Source organism: Triturus cristatus, chromosome 10, assembly GCF_964204655.1.
Source record: "Triturus cristatus chromosome 10, aTriCri1.1, whole genome shotgun sequence".
NCBI classification, from domain to species: domain Eukaryota; kingdom Metazoa; phylum Chordata; class Amphibia; order Caudata; family Salamandridae; genus Triturus; species Triturus cristatus.
The window spans coordinates 65,037,442-65,062,488 of record NC_140593.1 but is presented as its reverse complement, the minus strand read 5'-3'; the positions used below and the strand labels follow the sequence as shown (position 1 = coordinate 65,062,488).

Below are 25,047 nucleotides of genomic sequence, written 5' to 3'. Positions count from 1 at the left end.
TAATATTTGAGGGTCCCATCCTGTAGCTGCAGTAGGGCAAAACCAGGAGTGATCGGTATTGGGTATCCTAGAATGTTCTTCATCTGAGCCAATATTTCAGACCAGAAGGGCCGAATAACAGGACAATTCCACCAAATGTGTATATAGTCTAGAGTAGCCCGCAGCCCCTCCAACACAAATCAGATGTGGACAGGTAGATCTTTTTAAGTTTGGTAGGGTAAAGGTACCATTAAAAAGCACTTTGTATTGCGCATCCCTCATGCCCATAGAGTAGTTGAATCTAGAGATATCCCTCCAAATCTCATGCCACTGCTCATCGGTAATGGTCTCTCCAAGGGTTAGTTCCCGGAAGGTCATAAGGCAAGGCCTGGTTGTATATAGTGGTAATTAGTAACAAATATTGAAATGAAATACAGCCCTGTGGCCCACCTGCCTTTCTTACAAACATTTGTATTGGTGAATGTTCCCTACTGCCTGCTAGATTCATCTCTGGTTGAAGTAAGTTACTCTGTGTCCCGAAGACCAAAATCTCGTGGCCAATATTCGAAGGTTAGTATATCCAACGCATGGAATGTTTGATATAGTGAGGCAGCCCCCTCCCGCCATAGGTCAGAATGTCCAGGCAGAAACACAGGTGTGAACCTATCTAAATCAAGGGCTTTATTACATTTGGTTTATCCGAATGATTCTCTTCACTAACGGTTAATCCACTGTCTATCACTAAGGCTTCTTCAACTCAATTTGAAAGGTTGACATTAGCAAAACATTTTCTAAATGATCTTTCACAGGGTTTAAATTTTCCTCCTAGAAACATGTCTAAGACTCTGCAAAAGCAGCGTTAATATCCAAGTTAGGTGTGATAGCCCCAATGCATTGTTTAGTTAATAGTTTCCTGAGTCCTACTTTCCTTAATTTATATGTCCCCATGCTGTTTAGAATCTTTCTGTGGTATACTTCTCAGATACATTAAATAATCTTTGTTGGGCATTACTAGTCCAAGCAGTGACTACACTGTCATCCACAAAACACAATATTTGATCTTTAACAATCTCCACTGTTAGAATATTAGTCCCATTTTCTTCCAAGATGAAACACACAGATTTAATACACAAGACGAACAATTGAGCCAAAGAAAACACAGTCCTTATATCATCCCTTTGCCAACAGGAAAGGTAGTAGCTCTTCCTCTACAAAAGGCTATATGCCTATTATCACTACATAAAAGTATTACTCAATTAAGTGACCCCCTTTACATCCCCTTTTTCATGCCAAGTAGACCAGAGGATGTTTCTACTCATTGACGCAATAGCCCCTGCCTGTACTTTATTTGAGGGTTACAATCCATATCAGACCTACTAATTTGAGTGATGTCTGCCTGACACTTGTATTTTAGCATTTACATAGTGCCATATACCCCTGCTGAGCCCCTAAGTCGCTTCTACGCAGGAGAGTATGTGCTACTAATTTTCTTGCCTGGGAATGGGTTTATTTAGTAGTCTACAAAGGAAGAGTTTTGGTGTTGGCTGTGAGGTTCGGGGTGCTTCAGAGTTGTCAAGGCAAACCTGTAGATGGAGGCTACACTGTTCCTTGTGTGTAGTGGGTAGGATGTGGGTTTGAGGAGTATATGTGGTAGAGGAGTGGAGAATTATGGTGGTAGAGGAGGTTCAAAGAAGTGATCCAGTCATATTGTAAAGCACTTTTAACTTACCTTAAGCATAACTTGAAGCATAGTAAGGATCCAGTGGTACAGAGGCAGATCTTTAAATATCAATTACATGTATGCATTCAATATAAATGACGTCCAATATTTCGTAGGTCTTCCACCCATTCATTTATAATATACCGTAAGTCATACACATATTTCAATTCTGGCATTTACATATGTAAAAAAAAAAGATGCTTATCATTATTCGACCTCAAAAGGATCTATAATTTAAGCCTTGTGTGTCCCAGGAGTGAACCCAACCCTGACGTGCGCTGTCTACTGGTAGTCCCTTATTTACTTGTGTAGCTCTAGAGAGGAGAGGATAACTGGTAAAGTCCTTCCCTGGGTAGTAGCTGTTATCCTGACCCATTATCAGCAACCTCTTCTGGATGGTTCATTAAGAATGTTTTAGGCGGTTCCCATATGTCCCTTGGACGTGAGGCAAGCTGGAGCAGTTCGGCATAAGTGAGCGTTTGTTCCTGCCAGAATAGGAAATTCCTGATCCGTTCCTTAAATTTAGGGGCCCGGGCTCGTACCCATCTGCATGCCACGCTGTGGTTAGCAAGTAGGAATCCAAGCGACATACATTTTCTATATTCTGCATCAATATGGTTAGTGTACCCTAATAGTGCTGTTGCCGGGGATGTTGCTTTTGTCAATGAAGTCATTTGTGCCATTGCTGTAACACTTGTTCCCAGTATTAATTAATTCTGCTGCAATTCCAGGCAAGGTGTAGAAAATCCGCACCCTCCATTTCACACCTGTCGCATTGGTCATCATCTCTCAGTTTATACTTTTACAATTTACTGGCGTGTAGTAGGTACAATGGAGAAATTTACAATGAATAATGCGTAATCTGCTGCTGGCAGATAACTGCTCCGTTTGTGTACAATACAATTCCCTCTGTTCATCTGTCCCATCTAGGTATAGGTCTCCCCAACATTTTATATCTGTCTTTTGCTTGACGTTTTGTTTAAGGATATTTCTTGGATCACTTGTATATGTGGTTGATAAACTAAGGGGAGCAAAGGTGAGTATATCATTGGAGCTTGCAACAATTTAGCTATGCATCGCCACGCATTCACAGTACACGTGACCGTTGTCGGATCTTTATCACAAGGTTTGAGAGTGCTGTATATTACTCCCGTCAAAGGCATTGGGTCTGCGAGCCAATGTTCCACTGCCTGCTGTGGCATATATTGAGGTGGCTGAAACCAACAGTGTACATAGTGAGCCCGGGCACATAAATATTACAGTTCTGATTTAGGAACATAAAAGCCTCCCTGAGAGTAGGGCCTAGTCATTGTTTCTCAGCTTAATCTAGATTTTTTTTCACCCCAGGTCAATCTAATCCATTCTCTGCGCAGGGCAGCATAACAATGTCTGCCAGGGTAGTATGGTATAGTCTTAAATATAATAACATGGGGACAATCACAATTTTTATGAGAAGTTCTCCCTGCTAAAGATGGGGGCAATGAGATCCACCGTGTAACATATCCTGTGATAATCTCCAAGGCGCTTCCATAATTGAGACGCATCAACTCCGCGCAATCCGACGTAACCCTTATCCACAAGTATTTTACTTCGGATTCACACCGTTCTGTAGGAAAATCAAGAGGAAAACAGTGTCGCATCCGCTGTGAGATGGAATAGTTGCGACTTCCCCCAGTTAAAATGAATCCCCGAGAGTATCCCAAAGATCATGAGTTCTCCCAGAATGGGATTTAAGTTGTGTTGCGGGTCTCTGAGGTACATGGGAATATCATCCGCATAAACCAGAGTTGAGGATGTCGCATGTGGCAACGTAGTGCTTTTTCCTGGTGATGCCGCAATCTGGCCACAAGGGGCTCAATTGCCTACGCAAAAAGTAAAGTAAGGGGGAGAGCGGACAGTCCGGTCTTGTGCCCCTCGTAATAGAAAAAGGTGACAGTCAGCCCGTTAATTAGGACTGTGGCTACTGGGGAATTATACAAAAGCCTTATACAGGTCATAAACCCCTCTGGCAGTCACTAACCAATAGTACCACTCTTAACGGGTCAAAGGCGTTTGTGGCGGCGTCTAAAAAAAAAAAAAAAAAACTGCCACCAGTGCCAATTCGCGGTCTTCATTCTGCAAAATGGAAAACAAGGTGCATACATTATGAGTTGTTGCTCTTCCTGGGATAAACCGTGCTTGCTCCGGTAATACTAGTTTTTCCATCAACAGACCGGTGTGAGCTGATCGATATGCTTTATAAAAATCTATCCGGAGGCCATCCAAGCCCGGAGCTTTACCAGGCTTCATCTGCATTATTGCGGCCCGAATTTCATCCTCCTCAAGGGGAACAGCTAAAAACTCTTTGTGAATTCCATAGCCAACATAGTGCCACATCATCCAAATAGCTAGTTAGATCAAGCGGTTGCTGTTGGCTAGCACTATAAAGTGTGGTATAATGTGTAGTAAATGCTTTGAGTAGGTTTGCACTATCTCTGTCTCGTACCTTCAGTGTCTGAGACTTGCAACACATAGCTAGGGAAGCAGGGCTTGCGAATCTCCTCCGCCAGTGCCTTACCCATATTTACGTGCCATGAAATATTTACCCCTGAAGTGGACCTCTCTTTCTGCAATCTTTGTATTCCACGAGTTTGTCCCAGAGTTCTTTTTAAGGTGCTCCATTTGTACTGGCATTGATGTCTTTGTCTAAACGTTTCAATTCCGCACTAGTTTCTACAGGGTCTGGCGTATGTCCCGGAGGACACCAGAGCTCTTAGCAATGCAAAATCCACGGATTGTAACCTTAAAGGTCTCCCATACTGTTGCAGTACATGTAACTGAACCTATGTTTTGCTGAAAGAAATCTGATTTCCTGTCCTAGCTCAGTGTGGAGCATTGTGTCTAGCAGTGTGAGCGACAAGAGCCTCCAGTGTCTATGGATCGAGTTGATTGCTGGTAAGGATAGCGTCAGTTGGACCGGTGAGTGGTCCGAGTACGTTCTTGCTAGGTGCTCCACTGTATCAATCCTTGGGTCCATGCCCCTTGATACCACCCAATCTAACCTAGCCCATGTCAAATGCATTTCTGAGTAGTGTGTGCCTTCCTTCATCCCTGGGTGCCCATGTCTCCATGCGTTGCTAAGGCCGTTATCAGAAAGTATACCTTGCAATTGTATTGGTGTAATGTTGCGGGAGTGGATTGGACCTGTCAAGCGACTAGGTTTAGAGCTGTATTAAAATCCCCTCCCCAAATTAGATGTGTAGATCCCATCTCAAGAATTTTTGCCCATAGTGCAGCATAGAAGTTTGAGTCTTCTATATTAGGGCCGTAACAACTCACCAGTGTGAGTCAGAACCCAATCTGCCCCACATGATACAGTACCTCCCTAAATGGTCGTGAGACATGCCAATTGAAGTGTATGGGGTATTTTTCTTGATCAATATCACTGTCCCTCTGGACTAAGAGGAGAGTACACTAAACTCTGCCCATTTGCAAGCGGAAGATGGAGGGCTCCGAGGATCTAGACTGGTCTCTTGAAGCATTGCAATTTATACATGCCGGTCCAGCTACGCAAGTATCCGTCTACGTTTGCGTGGATCTCCCAGTCCCCTGACATTCCATGTTAATAACTGTAGCTTAGGGTGAAGTTTAAAATAACGGCATCGCACGACGCGCTGAACTCCTCTCCTAAGACTTTCCAAATATGAACTGGGGGTGACTTTAACTAAACTTATTGGCAGCAAATCATTAAGCGCAATTTATACAGCTGACCATGCCTTTCAAGTTTACACACACGTGATATTCTCACGCTCGTACCTTCAGCGAATTAATCTGGGTGAACTTGTCTACCCTCAGCTGTTTTCTGAAGCCCTCAATTGCTCTTCCTTGCGCTACAAATAATTGCATCAATTCAGCTTGCTCACCCGTTATATGTCCTGATGATGATCTCGAACAGTTGAGATCGAAACGCCGTTGACCCTTTACAACCAAACTCTTCCTATTCTATAAAGTTGCTTGAGGAGTTTTACACTATTGTTGTCAACGCGATGTCGTTATTTTAAACTTCACCATCACTCTGCACGTCACGCCTCTTTCACTTGTTGTGTGAGCACCTGAATTCTATTGTTGTGGAAATGAATGGTTCACATGAACTGACTTATGTCCCTATGTACATAATTAATTTTGTTGCTCCTTAAAATAATTAATCTTCAACTATAACCATAAGTGCTCTCCTTAGGATCACTTTATTATAGGACCTTTTGGCCACACCCGAACCATGATCTGAGTTCTAAACAGAATTTCCCGCCCCACCCCCACCCCCTCCCACAACCGCATCCCAATCATGCCGGTATCTCTATTCCCACCCCCTCCCAAACTGGAAAAAACGAGTCATTGTAGCCCAAAGTATGGGAAACACCCTCAGGGGGGGCACGCCAGGGGGCTTTCACGATTCCTCCCTTACCCTCCATTAGATGGAGTGTCTAGAATGGGGAGGTGGAGGGGGTGCCTGGTACAAATTTGTTAAAACGGTCCCAGCTGTGCACTTATCTGCTTGTTGTGTCCCTTCACGATCTCATCCTGTCAGTCCAGCTCCAGTAGCTCCCCACAACAGTTCAGCCTCTTGCGCCTGAAGCATTCGAAAAGGAGGAGGGGGTGCTGATCACCGGAACTCATAAAAGACCAACAAGTTTTTACTTACTCTAATGTTAGGGATGGTGATCTTGAAGGATGGCCTGTTGTATTACGAGGTGAATCTTGTTTGATGCGTTTCAGGAGGTCCTCCACTTGGTGCGTGTTGATGAAAAAGTACTGTTTAACTTGATGTGTGGCTCGAAGGCGCTCTGGGTACAGTAACGCATAGTCTATTTGCGCCTGTCGTAGTTTGCGCTTAGCTGGGATAACTTTTCGCCTCGCTTCTTGTACAGTAGCTGTGAAGTCGGGGTAGATTGTAAACTCGTTGCCTTCAAACATGAGAGGTCTCTTCTCTCGAGCAATTCTCAGAGCCATGTACCGATCTCGATAATTAAGCAACCATGCGATGATCGGGTGAGGTGGGCTCCCGGAGGTGATCTAGGGCCCAATGAGCAGTGTGCTCTTTCTACCACCAACTGCAAAGAGGAGTCCGCTCCTTTGGTTTCGCACAATAGACACTCAATGATTTCTTCCAGTATTCGTGCTCTCCGGTATTCCAATGAAGCGTATGTTTCGTCTGCTGCACGCTTCTAAATCTTCATTCATCGCGGCGATGACCTTGAGAACTTTGTCCATCAGTGCCATGTGTTTCTGCATTTTTGACATAGCATCTTCAGCGTCAGAAATTCGCCATTCTGTATCCTTAATGTACTCTTCATGTTTGTCTAATTTGTGTACTGTAGAATGCATACAAGTTCATTGAGTCCATTTTGTTTTCTATGGAAGTGAGACTGTGCTGCATAGCAATCCTTAACTTCGTCTGCAGCGTGCGTCGTCTCTTGTGTACATTCCATACTCGCATGTTCACATTCACCTTGATGCGAGTGAGTTACCTTCTTAACTTCGAAAGGTAGCTTCAACTGTTTACTGTCTGTCTTCCCCATGAGAGAGGCAATGACTGCTCTTGTCTGCACAGCACAGTGTAAGTTATGGGCCTTAAGTGCGTTCCTTCCTACGAGGGGCGTAAGGCACCCTGCTTCAATCCCCCTGTGTAACAAACCGAACACAGGACTCGGCAGAAATAATTACAGTGGAACTCAGGACTCCAGCACAGTGTCTCCAAGTCGTCACCCAATAAATTATAGGCTTCAACCAGCGGTGCTTGCAATTGACCACGACGACTATTGCCCGAGTCGGCCGCCACAGTGCTGTTTTACTCTTTCAGTACTCTTGTGTTCTTCGCAGGGCAGGATGTGCCCAAATTTGTAGTAAAATGTCACTGCAAAGATCACCTTCGTATATGCGCCTTTATATGGCCCTCTCTCCCTCCTCAGCCGGCTGCTTGCAGCACGGCTCTCTGGAGCTGGAGATCGAATTCCAAATGTCAGTAAGGTTATGGAGCTCACTCTCCTCTTTTCCAGGGGGGGGGGGTGGGGGGGGGGGGCTCCCAGGTTCAGGTTGGTACAATCGTTACACCCTCAGCGGCACAGGGGCAGCCGGGTGCAGAGACAGTAGGCCCAATGTAAGTCTATGGCGAGTAGAGGGCCTTTGGTTGGTGGCTGCTAGCAGGCCGGCCACGCGGCTGTGGGAGCTGGGCTCCTGGTCACTTATACAGGGCAAGTGGAGCAGTAGATTAGAACAGATGCTGCACTTCCAGGGGCACTCGGGCGGCTGGGTGAAGGGTGCTTTTGGGCCTTCGGGCGCCCAATGGATTTCAATGGGCAAGCTGCCAGACGAACAAAGGCTGCAGGCTCGGGGACGGAGATTCTTCAGGTGCGACCACCACTTCGAGAGGTAAGTTGGGAAGCTGTAGGTTAGGTAGGCACCCAGGAATTGGGCACAGGGGGCCGCAGGGTGCCGGGTGCAGGGGTCTCTTTTGGCGTCGGGAAATCTTACCCTCTGCTGGTCGCGGTTGGGGAGGTCCCTAGTATTGAGGCTGCAGCCGTCATCAGGAGCATCGAGGAGGGTCCTTGGGTGCTGGATTCTTGGTCATAGTCACCGGGGGGACGTCCTCGTGGTCTTTGGTTCACTCAGGCACAGGCCGGGCTCGCCGGGTGCAGTGTGTGCTGGATTCTCGGTTCTTGGCTGGCACCAGGGGTTGTTGCTGTTTGAGCAGAAGCACTGCTCGCTAGAGTCCCAGTCTTTAGGTGAGCAAGGCAGTCAGGTCCTCCGGGGTTTTTGAGGTTGCTGACCACTGGAGACGCCGGGGTTTAGCAGGAGCAGGTTCGAGGGTCGACAGGCCTGTAGGGCTGGGACCAAGTCAGTTGGTGTCATCCTCTTGTGAGCAGCTGCACAGCAGGTCTTCTTTCTTCTTGTTCTTTGTAGTTTCGGAATCTGCGGAAGGAAGGTTCAGGGTGCCCCTAAATACTAAATTTAGGGGCGTTACAGGTAGGTAAAGGGCAGGGACCAATGGGCCCCTTCCCTGGGGTGGTTACACCCCCTATTCTGCTACTGTCCAGTGGGAGGGGGGCAGGAGCCCGTCCCTGGTTGGCTGGGTCCCCCCATCCTCAAAATGGCGGGAACTCGAGGTTGTGCTTCACCTCGCCTCTCCCACCTTGGGGGTGGAGTTGACAGAGGTGGGCACACCTCTCTTCCTCACTTGTTTTTCCCACTGGTTCTGCCGCCCAAAATGGGGGGTAGAACCAGTGGGGACCAATTGCTTAAAGCAGCAAATTGTCTGTAGAGGCTCACAAAGGCAGCATGCCTTTGAAGCTTCTCCTTCGTGAACCCTGCCCATCCTGCGGGAGGAGGCTTGGCACCTCGTCCCAGGATGTGCATTGTTTCAGGCCCCAGAGAGCAGCAGGCTCTCGACCCAGGGGTTCAGAAACATGTCTGGTGGTGGCAGCCTGCGCAGCCACTCAGTCAGGTCACTGGTGGTTGGTCGTTTTTCAGGAGGCATCTCTAAGATGCCCTCTGTGGTGCATTTTACATTAAGTCCCACACTGGCATCAGTGTGGGTTTAATGTGCTGAGAAGTGTGATACCAAACTTCCCAGTCTTCAGTGTAGCCATTATGGTGCTGTGGAGTTCGTAATGACAACCTCCCAGCACCATGTACTCTTAATGGCAGCACTGCACTTACAGGGCCCAGGAATGGACCTGGGTACTGTAGGGGTACAGGGCTCATGCACCTGTACCCTCACCACTGGCGTAGGGCACCCAGCTAGAGGGGTGACTGATGTATGCCAGGGCAGTGGTTTGTGGGCATGGCACACAGGGATGTGTGCCATGTCGACTCTTTGTTTGGTTCTGCACCTAGACACCCAGCCTGCAAAGGCAGTGTGCGTGTGTCAGGGTACAGGGCCTCTAAGGGTGGCACAATAAGTGCTGCAGTCCTTAGGGGCCTTCTCTGGTCACAGTGCCCTGGGTACCATTTACCAGGGGCTGACATGTGGCCAGAGATGCCAATTGGGTTTTGTTTAGGGGAAAGAACACAGGCTCTGGGGTCCTGATTGGCAGGTCCCCAGAGCACATAGTCAAAGAGCATCAGTAGTCTGGCAACAAAAAAAAAAGGGGGGGGGGGAGGTTTACTGCAACAGAAACCCACTTTCTCACACCTACCTCCTCCTCCAACAACGTAAGTAAATAGTCTTGCGGACGGTGTCTAAATAGCTGCTACTGGCGGGTATTCCCATGTGCCGCAACTCCCGAATATCAGATAGTGCGGCCTTGTTTCCACGTGTGTGCTGCGGGTGTCGCATAGTGTGCGCCGCCGACTCCAGTACTATTACAAAAGGGGGTGGTGATGGACGGAGCATCAGAACCAATCAAACACTCACACCCAGTCAACAGATCTGGGTTTGATCCATCACCATTCTTTAGCCCACTCTGCCACCCCAGTTCAGACATGGCCATATGCAAATCAGTCTGACCCTGTGCCTCATGGGAACAGTCCAGCCCGAACTGCCAAGCCATGCCTTCCCTGGACCGGAAACAAGCTTCCTAGGACCGGTTTCTGGCATTTCAGCCGTCTTCCGGTCTGATCTGTTGACTGGGTGTGAGTGTTTGATTGGCTCTGATGCTCCGTCCATCACCACCCCCTTTTGTACCGCCGACTCCAGTACCAGCGATGTGTAGCCCTGCCCGAGCCGTAGTTTGTCAGTCGATATTCCAGCAACGCTAGGCACCCTTCATCTCAGAAAATAATGCAATTGTGAGGCTGAGCATGTAGCCTCTCCTTTCGCTGCGTTCAGCTCTCCGATTTTTTTAAATGTGTAAGCAGGATAAATGTTCGGATATTACTCCCGAGCAGCCAGAGCCTCTCTACAGTGCGGCCATCTTGGTCGTGTGCCACCTAGCTTCCCCCGTGGCTCTTTTAGTTGTGTGTGGTTAGAGTTTGTGATTTTATAGTAAGTTATTTGAGAAAGGAATTTGAGTCATGTATAGGTTTTAAAGGAAGGCCCGAGCATATGGTTGCCAGTGTCTTTTTAACATCGTAATTCTAAATGCTTCAGTATAAACCTGCGTGCAGCTAAGACCAGCTTGAATGTTTGCCAAAGTGACACATGCCTGATGCCTTTATATGGCTTATCTTTGTGGTGGGTAGTTGTGTTGAGTGCAAGAGTAATCCTGTTAAAGTTTGTGATTCTTTGTGGTGTACTAAAGCTTTTTTACCCCGGAGATCCCTTTCAGAGATATGAAGGCACCTAGGTGGTGTACTAGGATTTTCTGAAGCACAGAGTTCCCTGATCCAGATATGATAATGGGTTTTCAACTATATGGCTTTCTTCCCTTCACCTCTCCTATGGTGTACAATGGCTTTCTTTCCAGCAAAGGTCCCTTCCATGTATATGATTAAATATAGTACACTAAGACTTCCTTACATTATATAATTCAGGATAGTGCGCAATCGCTTTGACTACAAAAGTGATTTGGACAGATGTGATTTGTGCACAGGGACATGTTTCAACATGGAGCTACCATAAGTTGGTTATGCATTAAGACTTTGTTCACCACAAAGGACCCTTTCACATACAGAACCTTCGGTGATGTAGAGTGCCTTCCTTCTCTGTGAATGTCTCTTCCACATATGTGATCTTTGGTGGTACATTAGTTTTTTCACCGTATATACCTCTTATACCAATATGATACAGCTGGTGTAAATGGACCCTCTTCGAGGTGGATGTTACTTTTCTCTTAAATATAGATTGAGTTAGGACGGGTCTTACTCCTGGCACTCACTTCACCTTTACAGCATAATCTAGAGACTGCTGGTAAAGCTTGCAGCCACATAGAATCCCTTATGTTGTGATGTTTAGTTGTGTAGCCCATTATTCCTCAAAGCCCTGAGTGGAGCTTCATAGCTGTAGATAAACATAGTTCCCTAAGATGTAGGTGGTAGTTTTTTCATTCTCAGGTGAAAATTCATCATGGGACAATTTAATAGATTAATGTCGCCAGTCTGAACTCACACACCATAATGCGGCATTTACAAGGTGAACTGTGGAGGATTTACTCTACATATGAAAACTGAATTGCCCATGGAAAAGCATGGCCTTGTGTAAGCTCTGAACACACTCCACAGTCTACAAACGCTGTCTATTCTAGTCTGAGTTACAGATTGCCTCATAGTGTCTAAAAGGAATGTGGGTCGATTTGAGTCATTGCATGCAGCTGCCACCAGTATTGTATCAATGAGTGTTATGCAAGGAGACTGGCTGGTGCACTTAATGGTGTTGGTGCTCTGGCGACAACAGAGTCCCCAACTCCTCCATGTTGGGTTTTTGGAGCTATGTAGAAGACTAGCTGCAGTTATGTCCCAAACGTGGACATCTCTGGTTTGTCTTGTATCAGCACTTGTATGTGGTTACAGCAACCTTTTCCTCACATGTCAGGAATCCGGCACGGACCAAGGTAAGACACCCAGGTACAGAGCTGATAACCTTCTGTTCCTGCACTTTACTGTTTGGTTCAAGAACTTGCCAGTGATGTTCTATAGTTTTCTGGTACCGACTGAACGATCTATTAATCTGCCACTTGATTTCTTGTTATAAATAGTTGCAAAACATAGTCCTGAGTTCTCAAGCCATAGTAAGGGCACCCTCTCTGTAATGTGTAGAGTCCCAGCAGTTTCTACTGCTAACCTATAGGTAATGGAGTGCATGAGGTACTTCTGCGCCTTCTTGCATGGTAAATATATGTGGAACTTCCAAACGAAGTGCACTCTCGTAAGTGAATGCTTCCTACTTTCCATTTCCACCTAATAATCTTTCTAACAGGGTAAAAACATGCCACTGGAATGGGTAATTGGAAGAATGCCCAAACATCACTATCATAATATGTAGTTGAGCAGTACTTTGTAGGTCTTCAAAGCCTGTTGCTTCTTGAAGCCTAGTATGGACCTGAGAAAGACCTTTGCATTGTACTGCATTAATTTAGCTACCACGCTTAAAAGTCCTCACTTGGTGCTAAGGTACTCACTGGGCTGCCAGTCTTTAGAGACATTGAAGCAGCATTCCTGCACTGCACTGTCATGTAATGTTCATTCCCCTTTAAAAGCCTCTGTGCTTCGACCATTCCTTCATTAAAGTTTTTTTTAATTAAAAAAGTATGTTGATGACATTTCTGCTATTATATCTAGAAGTAACAACCAGAACAAATCGGAGACTGACACACACTTTAGCAAGTAATGAGAACAGCCACCCGGCACACATTGCATTGTACCTCTGAGTCAAACTAATGTTCCCACTGTTGGCAAAGCTTCAGATGCAGAGCTGGTTGTCATCTGACTACTTTGAAGAAATACATACCCTTAGGAGCTTTAGAAATACTGAACTGATCTTATTACACTTCATGCCGTAACAGTCAGTGCTTGTGTCTTTCAGGAAGCCGTCCAGGTACTGTTAAAGCACTCAGCCGACGTCAATGCCCGCGACAAGAATTGGCAGACACCCCTGCACATTGCTGCTGCCAACAAAGCTGTGAAGTGCGCAGAAGCCCTGCTACCACTGCTGAGCAACATCAGTGTATCCGACCGTGCAGGCCGGACTGCGCTGCATCACGCTGCTTTCAGTGGCCATGTGGAGGTACGGCTTTTATTCTTGCATTACAGCATTCACTGATTACCTTCTTCCCACCCTTGTGCTCCTCAACACTCTGTGCTTCCCGGATGAGTAGCTGGTAGCTACATCACTGTGCATTCAGTGGCCTCGTGGAGGTACAGCTTCCACTCTTGTATTACAGCTGCAGTTTTCCAGTATTGGTATCTTTCATAGATTCACATACAACCCACCCTCCTCCCCATAGAGCCTCCCCTCATAGCTTGGGATGTTTTAGTCCCACTTGTGCTTGAAAATGTGAGGGTTTCAGCCTCTGTCTGGAGTGTTCTAGAGGGTGCTGTTGCCTGATTTCCAGGTGGGTATTCTGGAATCGCTTGATATAACTGTTACCAGGGCAACAAGTAATTTCAATTTACTTGGGAGATTGTGAATTCCTTTGAAGAGAATCTCTTCAGAAGTGCTGCCCCTGGGGATTTGGTTTAATTAAAGATGTAAATAACTTTGATTTCAGCCTAACTTAAAACACGTCTCAACGAGCTGCAGCTCATGTGAAGTTATGTACAGGGAAAATAAGGCAGTGAGATTTTCTTGAAATAGACGAGACCTAGTCCCCCATATACAACGGTATTATGAAATGAATGTGGTTTCTGAAACTCAAATAGAGCATAATCACCAAAACACTTTGCCATATTCTTCTTTTATTCCATTAGGTTTATAAAATACAAGAAAAACACGTTCCTCCTGTTTAACACAGCAACACTAATCAAAGCGCCATTAGAACCCAGACTGCATCTTCTTATCGAGAGGGGTAAAGTAATACAAACATAGCCCACTGACTACCTTTTATGTCATAAATTGCACTCCGCCATGGGAAATGTTTCTATATTCATAACACCCAAAGTACTTGCCTGTGTGTGGGATCTCAGTGCAGCAAATGCAAATACAAGTCACACAATACAATAGAGAAAACCTAGTTCACAAATACTTAGAGCAGTTTTGCTGCCCAAGCCTTTTTAATTTCTCCCTGTTAGACAATGAAAATTGAAGTCTACATTCTCGTAGTCCCTTTAACCACTCCACAGCCATGAAATGAAGCGCAGTGCCATGTGTGCCCTTTCCTTAGTGTTTAAGATCCCTCAATCCCAGAGCTATGCCCACATCTGTTTTTTCCATAAACTATTTTTGTAAACCATTATAATGTTCACACATTATTTTATATTATCCAGTATTGGGGTATCTTTCATAGATTCGCATGCTTGAATTATTGCCCGTCAAAGTGGGAGTCTGACGGTACAATAGTAAGCAGTAAGACATGTTCCTTAGGCTGTAATTGCAACAGAAGTCACCTTTGCAGCCTATCTAGGTCCTTTTTAAAAATGAACCAAACTTGACATATAGCCAGTCAGGCGACAGCACCTTCTAGAACACTCCAAACAGACTGAAATCCACAGATTTTCTACAGCACGTCAAGGGAAGGGAGTCTCCATTAGCTCTGCTCAGATTTATCTCTATTTGGTATATATTTACCATATCGGACTCTTCAAAAACGGGTCTCTTCAGATCCTGCTCATCCTGCGGGTAAAAGACTTCATGTGGATGATCCACATAAAGACTGCCTGTACCCTCAATATGGCCAACAATGGTGAGTCCCTATTTGGGAAACAAGTTGTCGAAGCGCTGTTGGCGATAAAGACAGTTCTCTTCCAGAGGATCCTCATCAATAGTCATAAGAACTAGAATATTCCCACCCATGCGTGGGACCCCGGAAACACAATCCTATTTGTGGGAAAAAAAAAAAATATATATATATATATATATATATCGCCTTCCATACACTAAGAGCTGAGTAATGCTGTAAGGACTCCCTTGTATGTTATAAATAATACCCTAGAAACAGGGTAAAACAAACAGCAAAGTATGTTTGAAAATTGTTTTAATGCTTAGCACTTAGCACAATCCCTCAGATAGGACTGAAAGCATTGACAGCTCACAGGCTGCATTGTAGAATCATAGCATAGAAAAGCTAACCCTCAGCAACATAGAAATAAACCGGCACCGTGCCTTTAAGGCAGCCATGACCCCTAGCTTCCCACCATGCCTCAGGGGTGACAGTTAGGTCAGTTGTTCTTTCCGGCTCCTTCTGACAGGACCTTGGTTACACAGCTCTACCTTTTCTGACTTTTTTGTCAGAAATAATCTCCAGTTTTTGGAAAAATCTCTTCTTACTTCGACTTCTAACAGCTTTACAAGTAAGGTGCTGTCTTTTTTTGACAGAATTTGGCATTTTTTCCACTCAGAAATTCCATCTCTTTTCGACCCCTGCCCTTCTTGTGGAAGAAAGGAGGCCAGTACAGACTCTCATGCAGTCTGTATACTTTGTCTTCCTAAGGATCATGTCCCCAAGACTTGCCCTCATTGCCAGTCTTTATCAAAAAGAACATTGAAAGACAGAGAAAGAATCCGTCTCTATGGACTGGCAGAAAAGGATGGAACATCTTCCAGAGTCAGGTCACCGGTGAGAAAGGGCTCTAAGAGAGCCAGATCCTCTTCCAGAAGCAAGATTCCACTCTGCTCTTCTTCAGCGTCGGGCTCGGCGCTGAAAAAACATCCACTGGTAGGACATACTTCCATGAGAAGACCTTCGACAGCGGGCTCGCCGTTGAAAGAACACCAGCATTCAGGTGTGTTACTTCATTCACCGTCGTCAATTCGGCGTCGAGAAATCGTGATCCCCCGCCGTAGTCAACCTGGTGACGATCGGTGTCGAGGAGCAGGAGTCCTCCACTGTCGTCAACCCGGCAACGATCAGCGTCGAGGCACAAAAGCCCTCCACCGTCGTCAACCAGGCGACGATCGGGGTCGGTGCAACAGCCCTCTGCCGTCATCTCGGCGACAAAGAGTGGAAGCCCTCCGTCTGCTCGACGGCGAGAGGCATCGAGGTACTTTGGCGTCGTCAGCAAGGCGTTTGGCGTCGAAGAATAGAAAATCTACGTCGTTGATTCAATCGACGTCTAGGCCCGATCTAGCAGCTGGCCGAAGATCGACGTCGAGAAGGACATCTCATACGCCATAGAGGGAGGCTCTGTCTGAGCAGGTCATACACTCGACGTAGAGACCTGCTTCAGTGAGATCTAGAGAGGGTTCTGTAGTGTTGGTGACGGAATCAGCTTCACGGCACTCATCCAATCACTCCTTGAGACGTCATTCACCAGAGCATTCATCCTCTGCATCTCCAGAGCAACATTCGGATAGGTCGCGATGAAGGTCTCCTTCTCAGCGCAGGGGTGCTTCCCCTTCTGTTCATTTGTCTCTGAGATGGCTTCTCCCGGTCCATCACTGGAGTAAAAACCCGACAGGAGCTGCAAGGCAAGAGGAGTACACCAGTCTGCTCCACAGGTCGCCTCTGCAAAGATTGGTGCAAGAAGTGGATAAGTCCATCGACCAGACGTAGGGACCGCGCAGGCAGGTCACGGGAGCGCAAACCTTCTGGTTCTCGGCATAAGAGGAGAAGATCCCCTACATGGTCTTACTCATCTACTCGTTCATCTAAGAGAGACTACTCTCCCACTCTGTTGGATAGCCCTCAATCGAGGGTATCTCCGATCAGCGACATCAATACTTACCATGATGTTCTTCAAAAGGGAGCACAGACGTTAAACATCGAGATGTCGACTCCAAGTCGCTACAACGGTTATTTTTGAGACACTCCTTCAGAGATCAGCGTCTCGACCTTTGCTCCCTCTGGTTCCTGGTCTTTTGGAACCTGTGATGGACATTTTTCTTCATCTTCAATTAAAGCTAAGCCGGCTAGAATACAAAAGAAATACAAGCTGGCAGAGTCAGACCCTTATTTCTTGAAATCTGAGCCACCTGCGGACTCTGTGATCGTTACGGCGGCAACAAAAACGCATGCAGCAACGGCATCTTCGTCAGTCCCACCGGCTAAGGAAGTAGATCCCAAGATTCCTGGGGGCAGAAGGTTTGCGGATCGGCAGCATAGTCTCTGAAAGTGTCTAGCGCAGCAGCTTTATTAGGCCGCTATGACAGGGCTTTATGGGACTCCTTGGGCCGTTTCAAGGAAAAGCTTCCGAAGGCGGACCAAAGGGACTTTGAAGAAGTGATCACGGAAGGATCCCTCGTAGCCAATCAAATCATTAGCACAGCAGCGGATGGTGCTACGCTGTCTGCACCTTCCTATGCGCATGGGTTTGTGCTAGAAGATCTGCTTGGTTGAGGTTAACGGCACTTAAACCTGATGCACAACAACGGATCCTTAATTTGCCCTTCTCTGGCTCCTCTCTATTTGGCTCCCACACTGATGAGATGGCAATGATGAAATCCGAGTTAGACACTCTCAAGGCTGTGGGATTGGAAAAGAAAAAAGAATTCAAGCGACGATACGGGCCCCACCATCGCAAGAGTACCAACAGAGGGTTCAAACTCCTCAGTGGTCGCAAAATAAGAACCAAGGCAAGTCGCAGTTCCAAGGCCGAAAATCAAACCGGGGTAGAGGAGGTCATCAGCAAGAATCTTCCAACAACGGCAGATCAGCAGGGAAGCAATGAACATGAGCTTCCTCTAGCACCGTTTTCCACTCCATTGGGAGGAAGTGTTTCAAATCCTCAGAGTGGTGCAACATAACTAAAGATCGGTGGGTGCTCAGTATACTGCGCAATGGATACGCACTACGTTTTCGTGTGCTTCCAAAGGACATTCCTCCAAAAAGATCTCGTCCTCACCAGCTAAAGTTGCTTTGTCAGGAAGTGGCAACCCTTCTGCGAAAAAAGGCCATAGAAGAGGTACCTCCTGCTCAACGAGGGGAAGGGAGTATATTCCAGGTACTTCCTTGTGCCGAAGAAAGATCAAGAGCACAAATTCAAGCCTATCCTGGACCTTCGATCACTGAACAAAGTCATCTTGAAGGAGAAGTTTCGCATGTTGCCGCTTCATCAAATATGTCCACATCTAAAAAAAGGAGATTGGATGTGTTCGATGGATCTCCAAGATGCGTACTTCCACATACCAGTCGTTCCACGCCATCATAAGTACCTACGATTCGTGATCGGCAGCAAGCATTACCAGTTCAGTCTTGCCCTTCGAACTGAAATCTGCCCCACAAGTCTTTACCAAGTGCATGGCAGTGGTGGCGGCAGCCCTACATCAAAAGGGTCGGTTTACCCATATTCAGACGATTGGCTGTTGAAAGGGCCATCCCCTCGAGCGGTAAAGAAGGATTTTCAAGTTTGTTTGAGTCTGCTCCGACGATTGGGCCTCCATGTGAACATGGAAAAGTCAGTTCACCAGCCTACTCAGACGATCCATTATTTGGGCTCCACTCTAAATTCAAACATAGGAAGAGCGTTTCCTTCGGAGGAGAGACTTTTTTCGATGAAGCAGAAATGTGATGTTCTCCTCCATGCAGCTCAGCCAACGGTCCGGCAAGTAGCATCTCTAGTAGGGTCGATGGCTTCTTGCGTCTTTCTCATTCCCAACGCCAGGCTGAGGATGAGACCTTTGCAGCAGGATCTGGAGAACAAGTGGGATCAAGCATCAGGTCGCTGGGAAGACCGGATTGTGCTCTCTCGAGAGGCAAAGTCTTCCATCCTTTGGTGGACTCCGCTGAAGAACCTCTTGGTGGCAGTTCCCTTCCATCATCCAGTTCCGACACAGTCCCTGATCACGGATGCATCCCTGCAAGGATGGGGGGCTCACATGGATTGCCTACAGATGCAGGGCCAATGGTCCAACAAGGAGTAGTCCTACCATATAAACATGTTAGCGCTGTGAGCAGTCCACCTTGCTCTAAAAGCTTTTCAGCCTTCGATCAAATCCAGCTCGATTCTGGTTCAAACAGACAACACGACCACCATGTATTACCTCAACAAACAGGGTGGTACACGCTCTCGCCCACTCTCCCTGGAAGCTCAAGCAATTTGTCACTGGCTTCTAGCCCGAGATCTCTCCATCACAGCAGTGCACCTTCCAGGGGAGCAAAACGTGCGAGCAGACGCACTCAGTCGACACTTCGAAGATCAGCCAGACTGGGTGCTAAACAACGAGGTGGTGGCGGACATTTTTCAGCAGTGGGGTCGACCTTCAATAGATCTGTTTGCAGACCAAAACAAAAAATGCCATGCCTTCGCGTCCAGGGACTAGGGGGAATACACTTTTGATGGACTGGTCCGGAGCATTTGCTTACACCTCTTCTCCCCTGCCTCTCATCTCGAAGGTGGTGTCCAAACTCATCCGACATGACAATGATCTTGATAGATCCAGACTGGCCTCGCCAGTGGTGGTATCCAGACCTATTGCAGATTTTGTTACACCCCCCCCCCCCCCCCCCCCCCCCCCCCCACAAGAGGCTGCCTTACAGATCAGACCTTCTGACCAAGATGGACGGGAAGATTCTCCATCCCAACCTTACCTCGTTGAACTTTGCAGCATGGCTCCTGAGGTCCTGCAATATGGACACTTGAATCTACCCGAGGACTGCATGCACATCCTGAAAGAGGCAAAGAGACTGTCCACGAGGGTGTCATACGCCTTTAAGTGGAAGAGATTCTACTTGTGTGCAGGTAATCATTTAAATCCGGGGCAGGAAGAGGTAATTCTTCCTTACCTCCTTTACTTAGCCAAGGCAGGTTTGAAGTACTCCTCGATTAGGGTGCACTTGGCTGCCATCATGGCCTACAGAAGGTCTCCCAACCAACCTTCCTTTTTTCAACTGCTGGTGGTTAAGGATTTTCCTACAGGGTTTGAAGAAGGTGTATCCCCATGTTCGACCTCCTCCTCCTCCTTGGGAGTTGAATCTAGTCCTTTCAAGATTGACGGGTCCTCCTTTTGAGCCCATTCATAAGGCCACGCTGCAGCACTTGACATGGAAGACCGCTTTTTTAGTGGCAATAACATCAGCACACAGAGTAAGCGAGAACCAAGCGCTATCTGCCAAGGAACCATATACTGTGTTTCACCATAACAGGGTGGTGTTAAGAACTCATCCTTCCTTTTTGCCAAAGGTTGTGTCTGATTTTCATGTCAACCAAACGATTTCTCTCCCTTCCTTCTTTCCCAATCCGGCTACTCCTGCGGAAAGGTCTCTCCACTCCTTAGACCTTAAGAGGATGCTCAAGTTCTATTTGGAGGGAACGAAGGCCATAAGAAAATCGGACCAATTGTTTTTAAATTATGGTGCCATGAGGACGGGCTTTCCAGCTTCCAAACGGTCCATTTCAAGATGGATAGTGGCCTGTATTAGATTGGCCTACCAGTCGGCAAACAAACCCCTATTGTCTCCTAAAGCACATTCCACTAGGGGGAAAGCGGCTACAGTAGCTTTCTTGCATGATGTGCCTGTGGCGGAGATTTGCAAGGCAGCAACCTGGAAATCGGTGCACACGTTCACGAGGCATTACTGTCTCAATTCCAGGGCAGATACCCAAGTAGGCCAAGCCTACTTGAGAGATCTGTTCAGATCATAAGGTATCTGTGTTCAAGTTTGGTTATCTGAGCTTGATTGATAGTTCCTTTTCCCCGCAGGTGGAAGGGATGGCGCTTGCTATTCTATTGTAGTGCTTATGACTATTGATGAGGATCCCCTGGAAGAGAAGGATTAGTTACTTACCTGTAATCCTAGTTCTCTTCCAGGGGTATCCTCTAGAGGGCTTGGGAGGCCATTTACAAGACCTCAGGATTCAAGGAAGGTAGTCTCAATCCCAGAAATCACTCCACAGCAACCTCTTGGAAGTGAAGGTGATTTTCCTCACTCGCCAAGCCTTCCTCCCACGTATTGCAGGAGCGTCTGTGGTGGTTCAGACAGACAACACGACCAGCATGTTCTATATCAACAAACAGGGTGGCACAAGATCTTTCTCAAGAGGCTCAAGCCCTCTGGAAATGGTTAGAGGCACACAAATAACCCTGAAAGCAATACATGTTCCAGGAATCAACAACACATCAGAAGACATGCTCCGCAAGACCAGACAGTTGCCACGAGTGGGAACTGGATCAACAAGTGCTTGATGTGAATTTTGCATGTTGAGTCAAGTCATCACTCAACCTTTTTGCAACCAACAGGAACGCAAAATGCAGACTTTACTCCAGTCAGTACCCACTCCCAGGGTTATGCGGAAAAGCCCTTTCAATGAAATGGTCAGGGATTTATGCCTACAGTCCCCCCTTTCCCTCTCATTCTTAGGAATCTTACCAAGTTGAAGCTGGAGGGATATCGCCTCATCCTCATAGCTCCCCAGTGGCTCAGACAACACTGGTTCAGCGAACCTCTCTGAAGGCCAAGCGATCAAGGGCTTGCCAAGAAGCGCAACCTTCTCACAAACAACAAAGGCCAAATTCTCAATCTCGAGCCAGCATCTCTTCAATTGCATGCGTGGCTCCTGAATACCATGAGTTCTGCATTGTAAATATATCTCAAGACTGTTGAAACATTCTGGCCAAAGCAAGAGCCAACTCCACGAGCAAGGCATACAAACTGAAGCTGAAGAGTTTCTGCTTGTGGTGCGAAGCTTCCAATATCCATCCCTTGAAAAAGCCACCAGAACAAGTTCTTTCATACCGATTATATCTTGCTCGGTGAGGCTTGGTGCATTCATCAAATTAAGGTTCATCTCGCAGCAATAGCTAGATTCAGGCGGAACTCTAATTTGCTTTCTGTCTGTTCTTCCAGAATAATCAAAAATTCATGAAGGGTTTATTTAGAACCTTCCCTCCAGTTAAGGCTCCTCCATCAGAACAGCACCTCAATGTGATTCTCTCAACTCATGAATTCGCCCTTTGAACCCATTCACAGGGCGGATCTCAAGTTCTTGACTTGGAAAGTTACTCTCTTATGGGCCGGCACGTCAGCCAGAAGAGTTAGTGAACTTCAGGCCTTCGCTATTCAGTAGCCTTTCCTCCATTTGACTGATTAACCTGTTATGCTACGTTCTAAGTTTATCCCCAAGGTGCCATCACAGTTTCATCTAAATGAACCTATCCTTTTGTGTACCTTTTTTCCACTTCTGAAATCGCCAGCTGAGCAGTCTCTTCACTCCTTGGACATCAAGAGGTGTCTCAAATTCTATCTCGAAAGAACTATGCAATTCGGACAGTCTGATCAGCTGTTCACTCTTATGTAAATGTTGTAGACTTGTAAAGCGCACAGCTGCCCCAGCAACGGGGCGTCCCGGCGCTGTAGACCGCTGGGGAACCCGTCCTGGCTATCTCTGTGAGATGGTCCCTTTCTGGGTATCTCCAAGGTGAAACCAGGCATCCCCGGCGTCTGTGGGGGGCCGTTGTAGAGATGAGGCAAGCTTAATGCCCAGAGTTGCCGAGTGTGTTCCTGGTTAGAGTAGGTACCGAGGCGATAATTATCGAGTCCGTTTTGACCCTGGTCCACGACCCTGCCGCGTCGGGAATTGAACCCTGGTCCCTGGCCGATTCTCTGCTTACGGGTCTGCCGCCTCTAACCAGTGAGCCACACCTCTCCACCAATAAGGGTCTGCAGTCACCAAAGCTGCCATTGCCAGATTGGTAGCTGCCACGATTCAATTCTGTCAATACAAAGCTGGGAAACCCCTCTCAGCTGAACCAAGTGTGCACTCTACAAGGGTAGTTTCAACTTCAGCAACCCTGTTTGCCGGTGTTCCACTGGATAAAAGTTCCAGAGCAGCAACATGAAAAGACCCTTATACGTTTACTCAGTAGCACTGCTCGGAATCGACCCACAAAAGTAATGCTTCTGTGGGGCAAGCAGTTTTACTCCAATATCATCTAGAGGGAGATAGAAGCGTGGATCCATTCGGCTTCCATGGGTAATGACCACAATCAAGAGAGAATAGACCAGGGTCTTTAATTTGTAAAAAGCCTCTCATTCACTATAACTGTATGGGCAGTACATCTTGAATATGCACCATACACACTGGAGAGGGATCATAATACCTCGTGGCTCAAAGACTTCTTCGAAGAAAAACAACTTGTAATTGTCCGAGCCCAACACTAGATGGCAGGATTGCTAAGCATATGAATATACTGCACTGTACGCTACGAATGCATGCTTACTGGGCAAGTAACATATTTCTTTATCTCCATTTTCCCCTCTATTTGTTAATTTGTGAAATAAAAACCTGCTTGTGATAGGCAGGTGGCAGAGTGAGAATTGGTAGGGACTTAGTCTGTATTTATTGCAGATCTTTCTCACCTGGTTTTTTTCTGAACCCTATGGAGGGAAATAAACTGAGGTTGGAGTATTGTCCCAGTACATTGCGGTCTTCAGCGTGCTGTCGAACATAAATCATTCTTTTCAAGCATGAAGCAGAAATAAGACTTGGAAACAATGACTTGCAATGTCCCAGACACTCAATTAAAAGACGGGCCTGTGCAAGTAACATTTTTCTTCTGTCCTGACACAGAGGGCTGTGAGAAAACAAATGTCCCCTGCTGTTTTAGTTCTTGGAATCCCTTCAGAGTGCCTCTGAATGCCATGCAGGTTTGAGGGCCAGCTCAGAAAATCGCCCATCACCTATCGAGGTTCTGTGCTTATTTCTGATAGTTTCAGAAGGTTCCACAGAGGTTCCGCACTGCGTCCTCCTGATGCTCCGCATCAAGAAAGTGCTTTGGAAGTAAGCCTCTGGCATCTAGCAAGCATTGATGTCAGGTGGGTGCCCTCCGTGTGTTCAGGGCCTTTAATGTCAAGCCTCAACTTTGAGGACGAGCTCATGATTTCGAGAATGTTGAGAGGGGTCCTGGAAACCAGCCATCATTTCAGACTCGTCTTGCACTATAGCACCGCAGGCGTATGAGGACCCAGGGGAGGGGAGGGGGTGGTGGTTGATGGCTGCCTTACCATTCTTGGACCTAATCGTGATGACAGAGGGAGGTGCCGAAACGAAAAGGGCATGATCATCCATGTCTCCGATCACTGGGCCACAAGAAAGCGAATGGGCAGACATTGGGGCTCCCAGAGGACCATGGTATGGTGAATGTTGGAGCACCGTACCTGAAATGCCTCAGTGGCTGATTGTTTTGCTCACATTTACTGTGGGAAGGTATTTTGGATTGTCCAGTAGACAACAGATGACGGATACATCCAGACAAGGATGCTATTTTATTGACCCCTTTTTAACAGGTTTGACAATGTCTGAACAGTTGATTGGGTGAAGAAGTCTGCAGTTATTCACACGTCATTAAAGGGTTGATTACTTCTTGTTTAGGACAGGACACCTCTACATAAGACTTCATGTATGGCTTAAGAATGTTCCTATGTATACCACCTGAAAAGCAATCAAATGAGCTTCGGTGGAACAGGAGCAGTTGCGTGCTTTTTTATATTTAGGCTGGCTTTGTTAGGTAGTCTTTTTTGCCAGATGTATGGGCCAGTATTCTTGCCTTCTTACTAAACGTATAGGCTGTGATTCCTTCCTGCTATTCTCCCCACCCTCTTCTTTGCAGTGGCATTGCACGGATGACCTGGACGCTAACCCAGGCATGGAAATTGACCCCATCATCCACTGGTCTGGCTTTAAAAACAGCTTTAATTGAGGTACATGAAGTGTGTTCTCCTTGGAAATGCTGAATACATCTTGAAGAAAACGAATGACAGAATTGGTATTTGGTTCAGAAACACCTCTGACTTCTACCCACCTGGATAAGTGATCGATTAAAACTATGAAATATTTCATACAATTGGGTAGTACATGAAACGGTCCAAGAAAGTCTACTGCACCCTTTTGCCACACTCTGTTGGGAG

General features: G+C 46.7%; 1 protein-coding gene across 4 annotated transcripts in view; it reads left to right on the top strand.

Moving 5' to 3' along the window:
• The window catches only part of ANKRD28 (ankyrin repeat domain 28), a 783,346-nt gene that overhangs the window by 414,041 nt on the left and 344,258 nt on the right, over positions 1-25,047 (top strand). For all 4 annotated transcript variants that reach the window (XM_085630427.1, XM_085630426.1, XM_085630428.1 and 1 more), the window contains exon 5: positions 13,134-13,334. In XM_085630427.1, the coding sequence (XP_085486553.1) occupies positions 13,134-13,334 (201 nt within the window). The remainder of the gene's footprint in view (positions 1-13,133; positions 13,335-25,047) is intronic.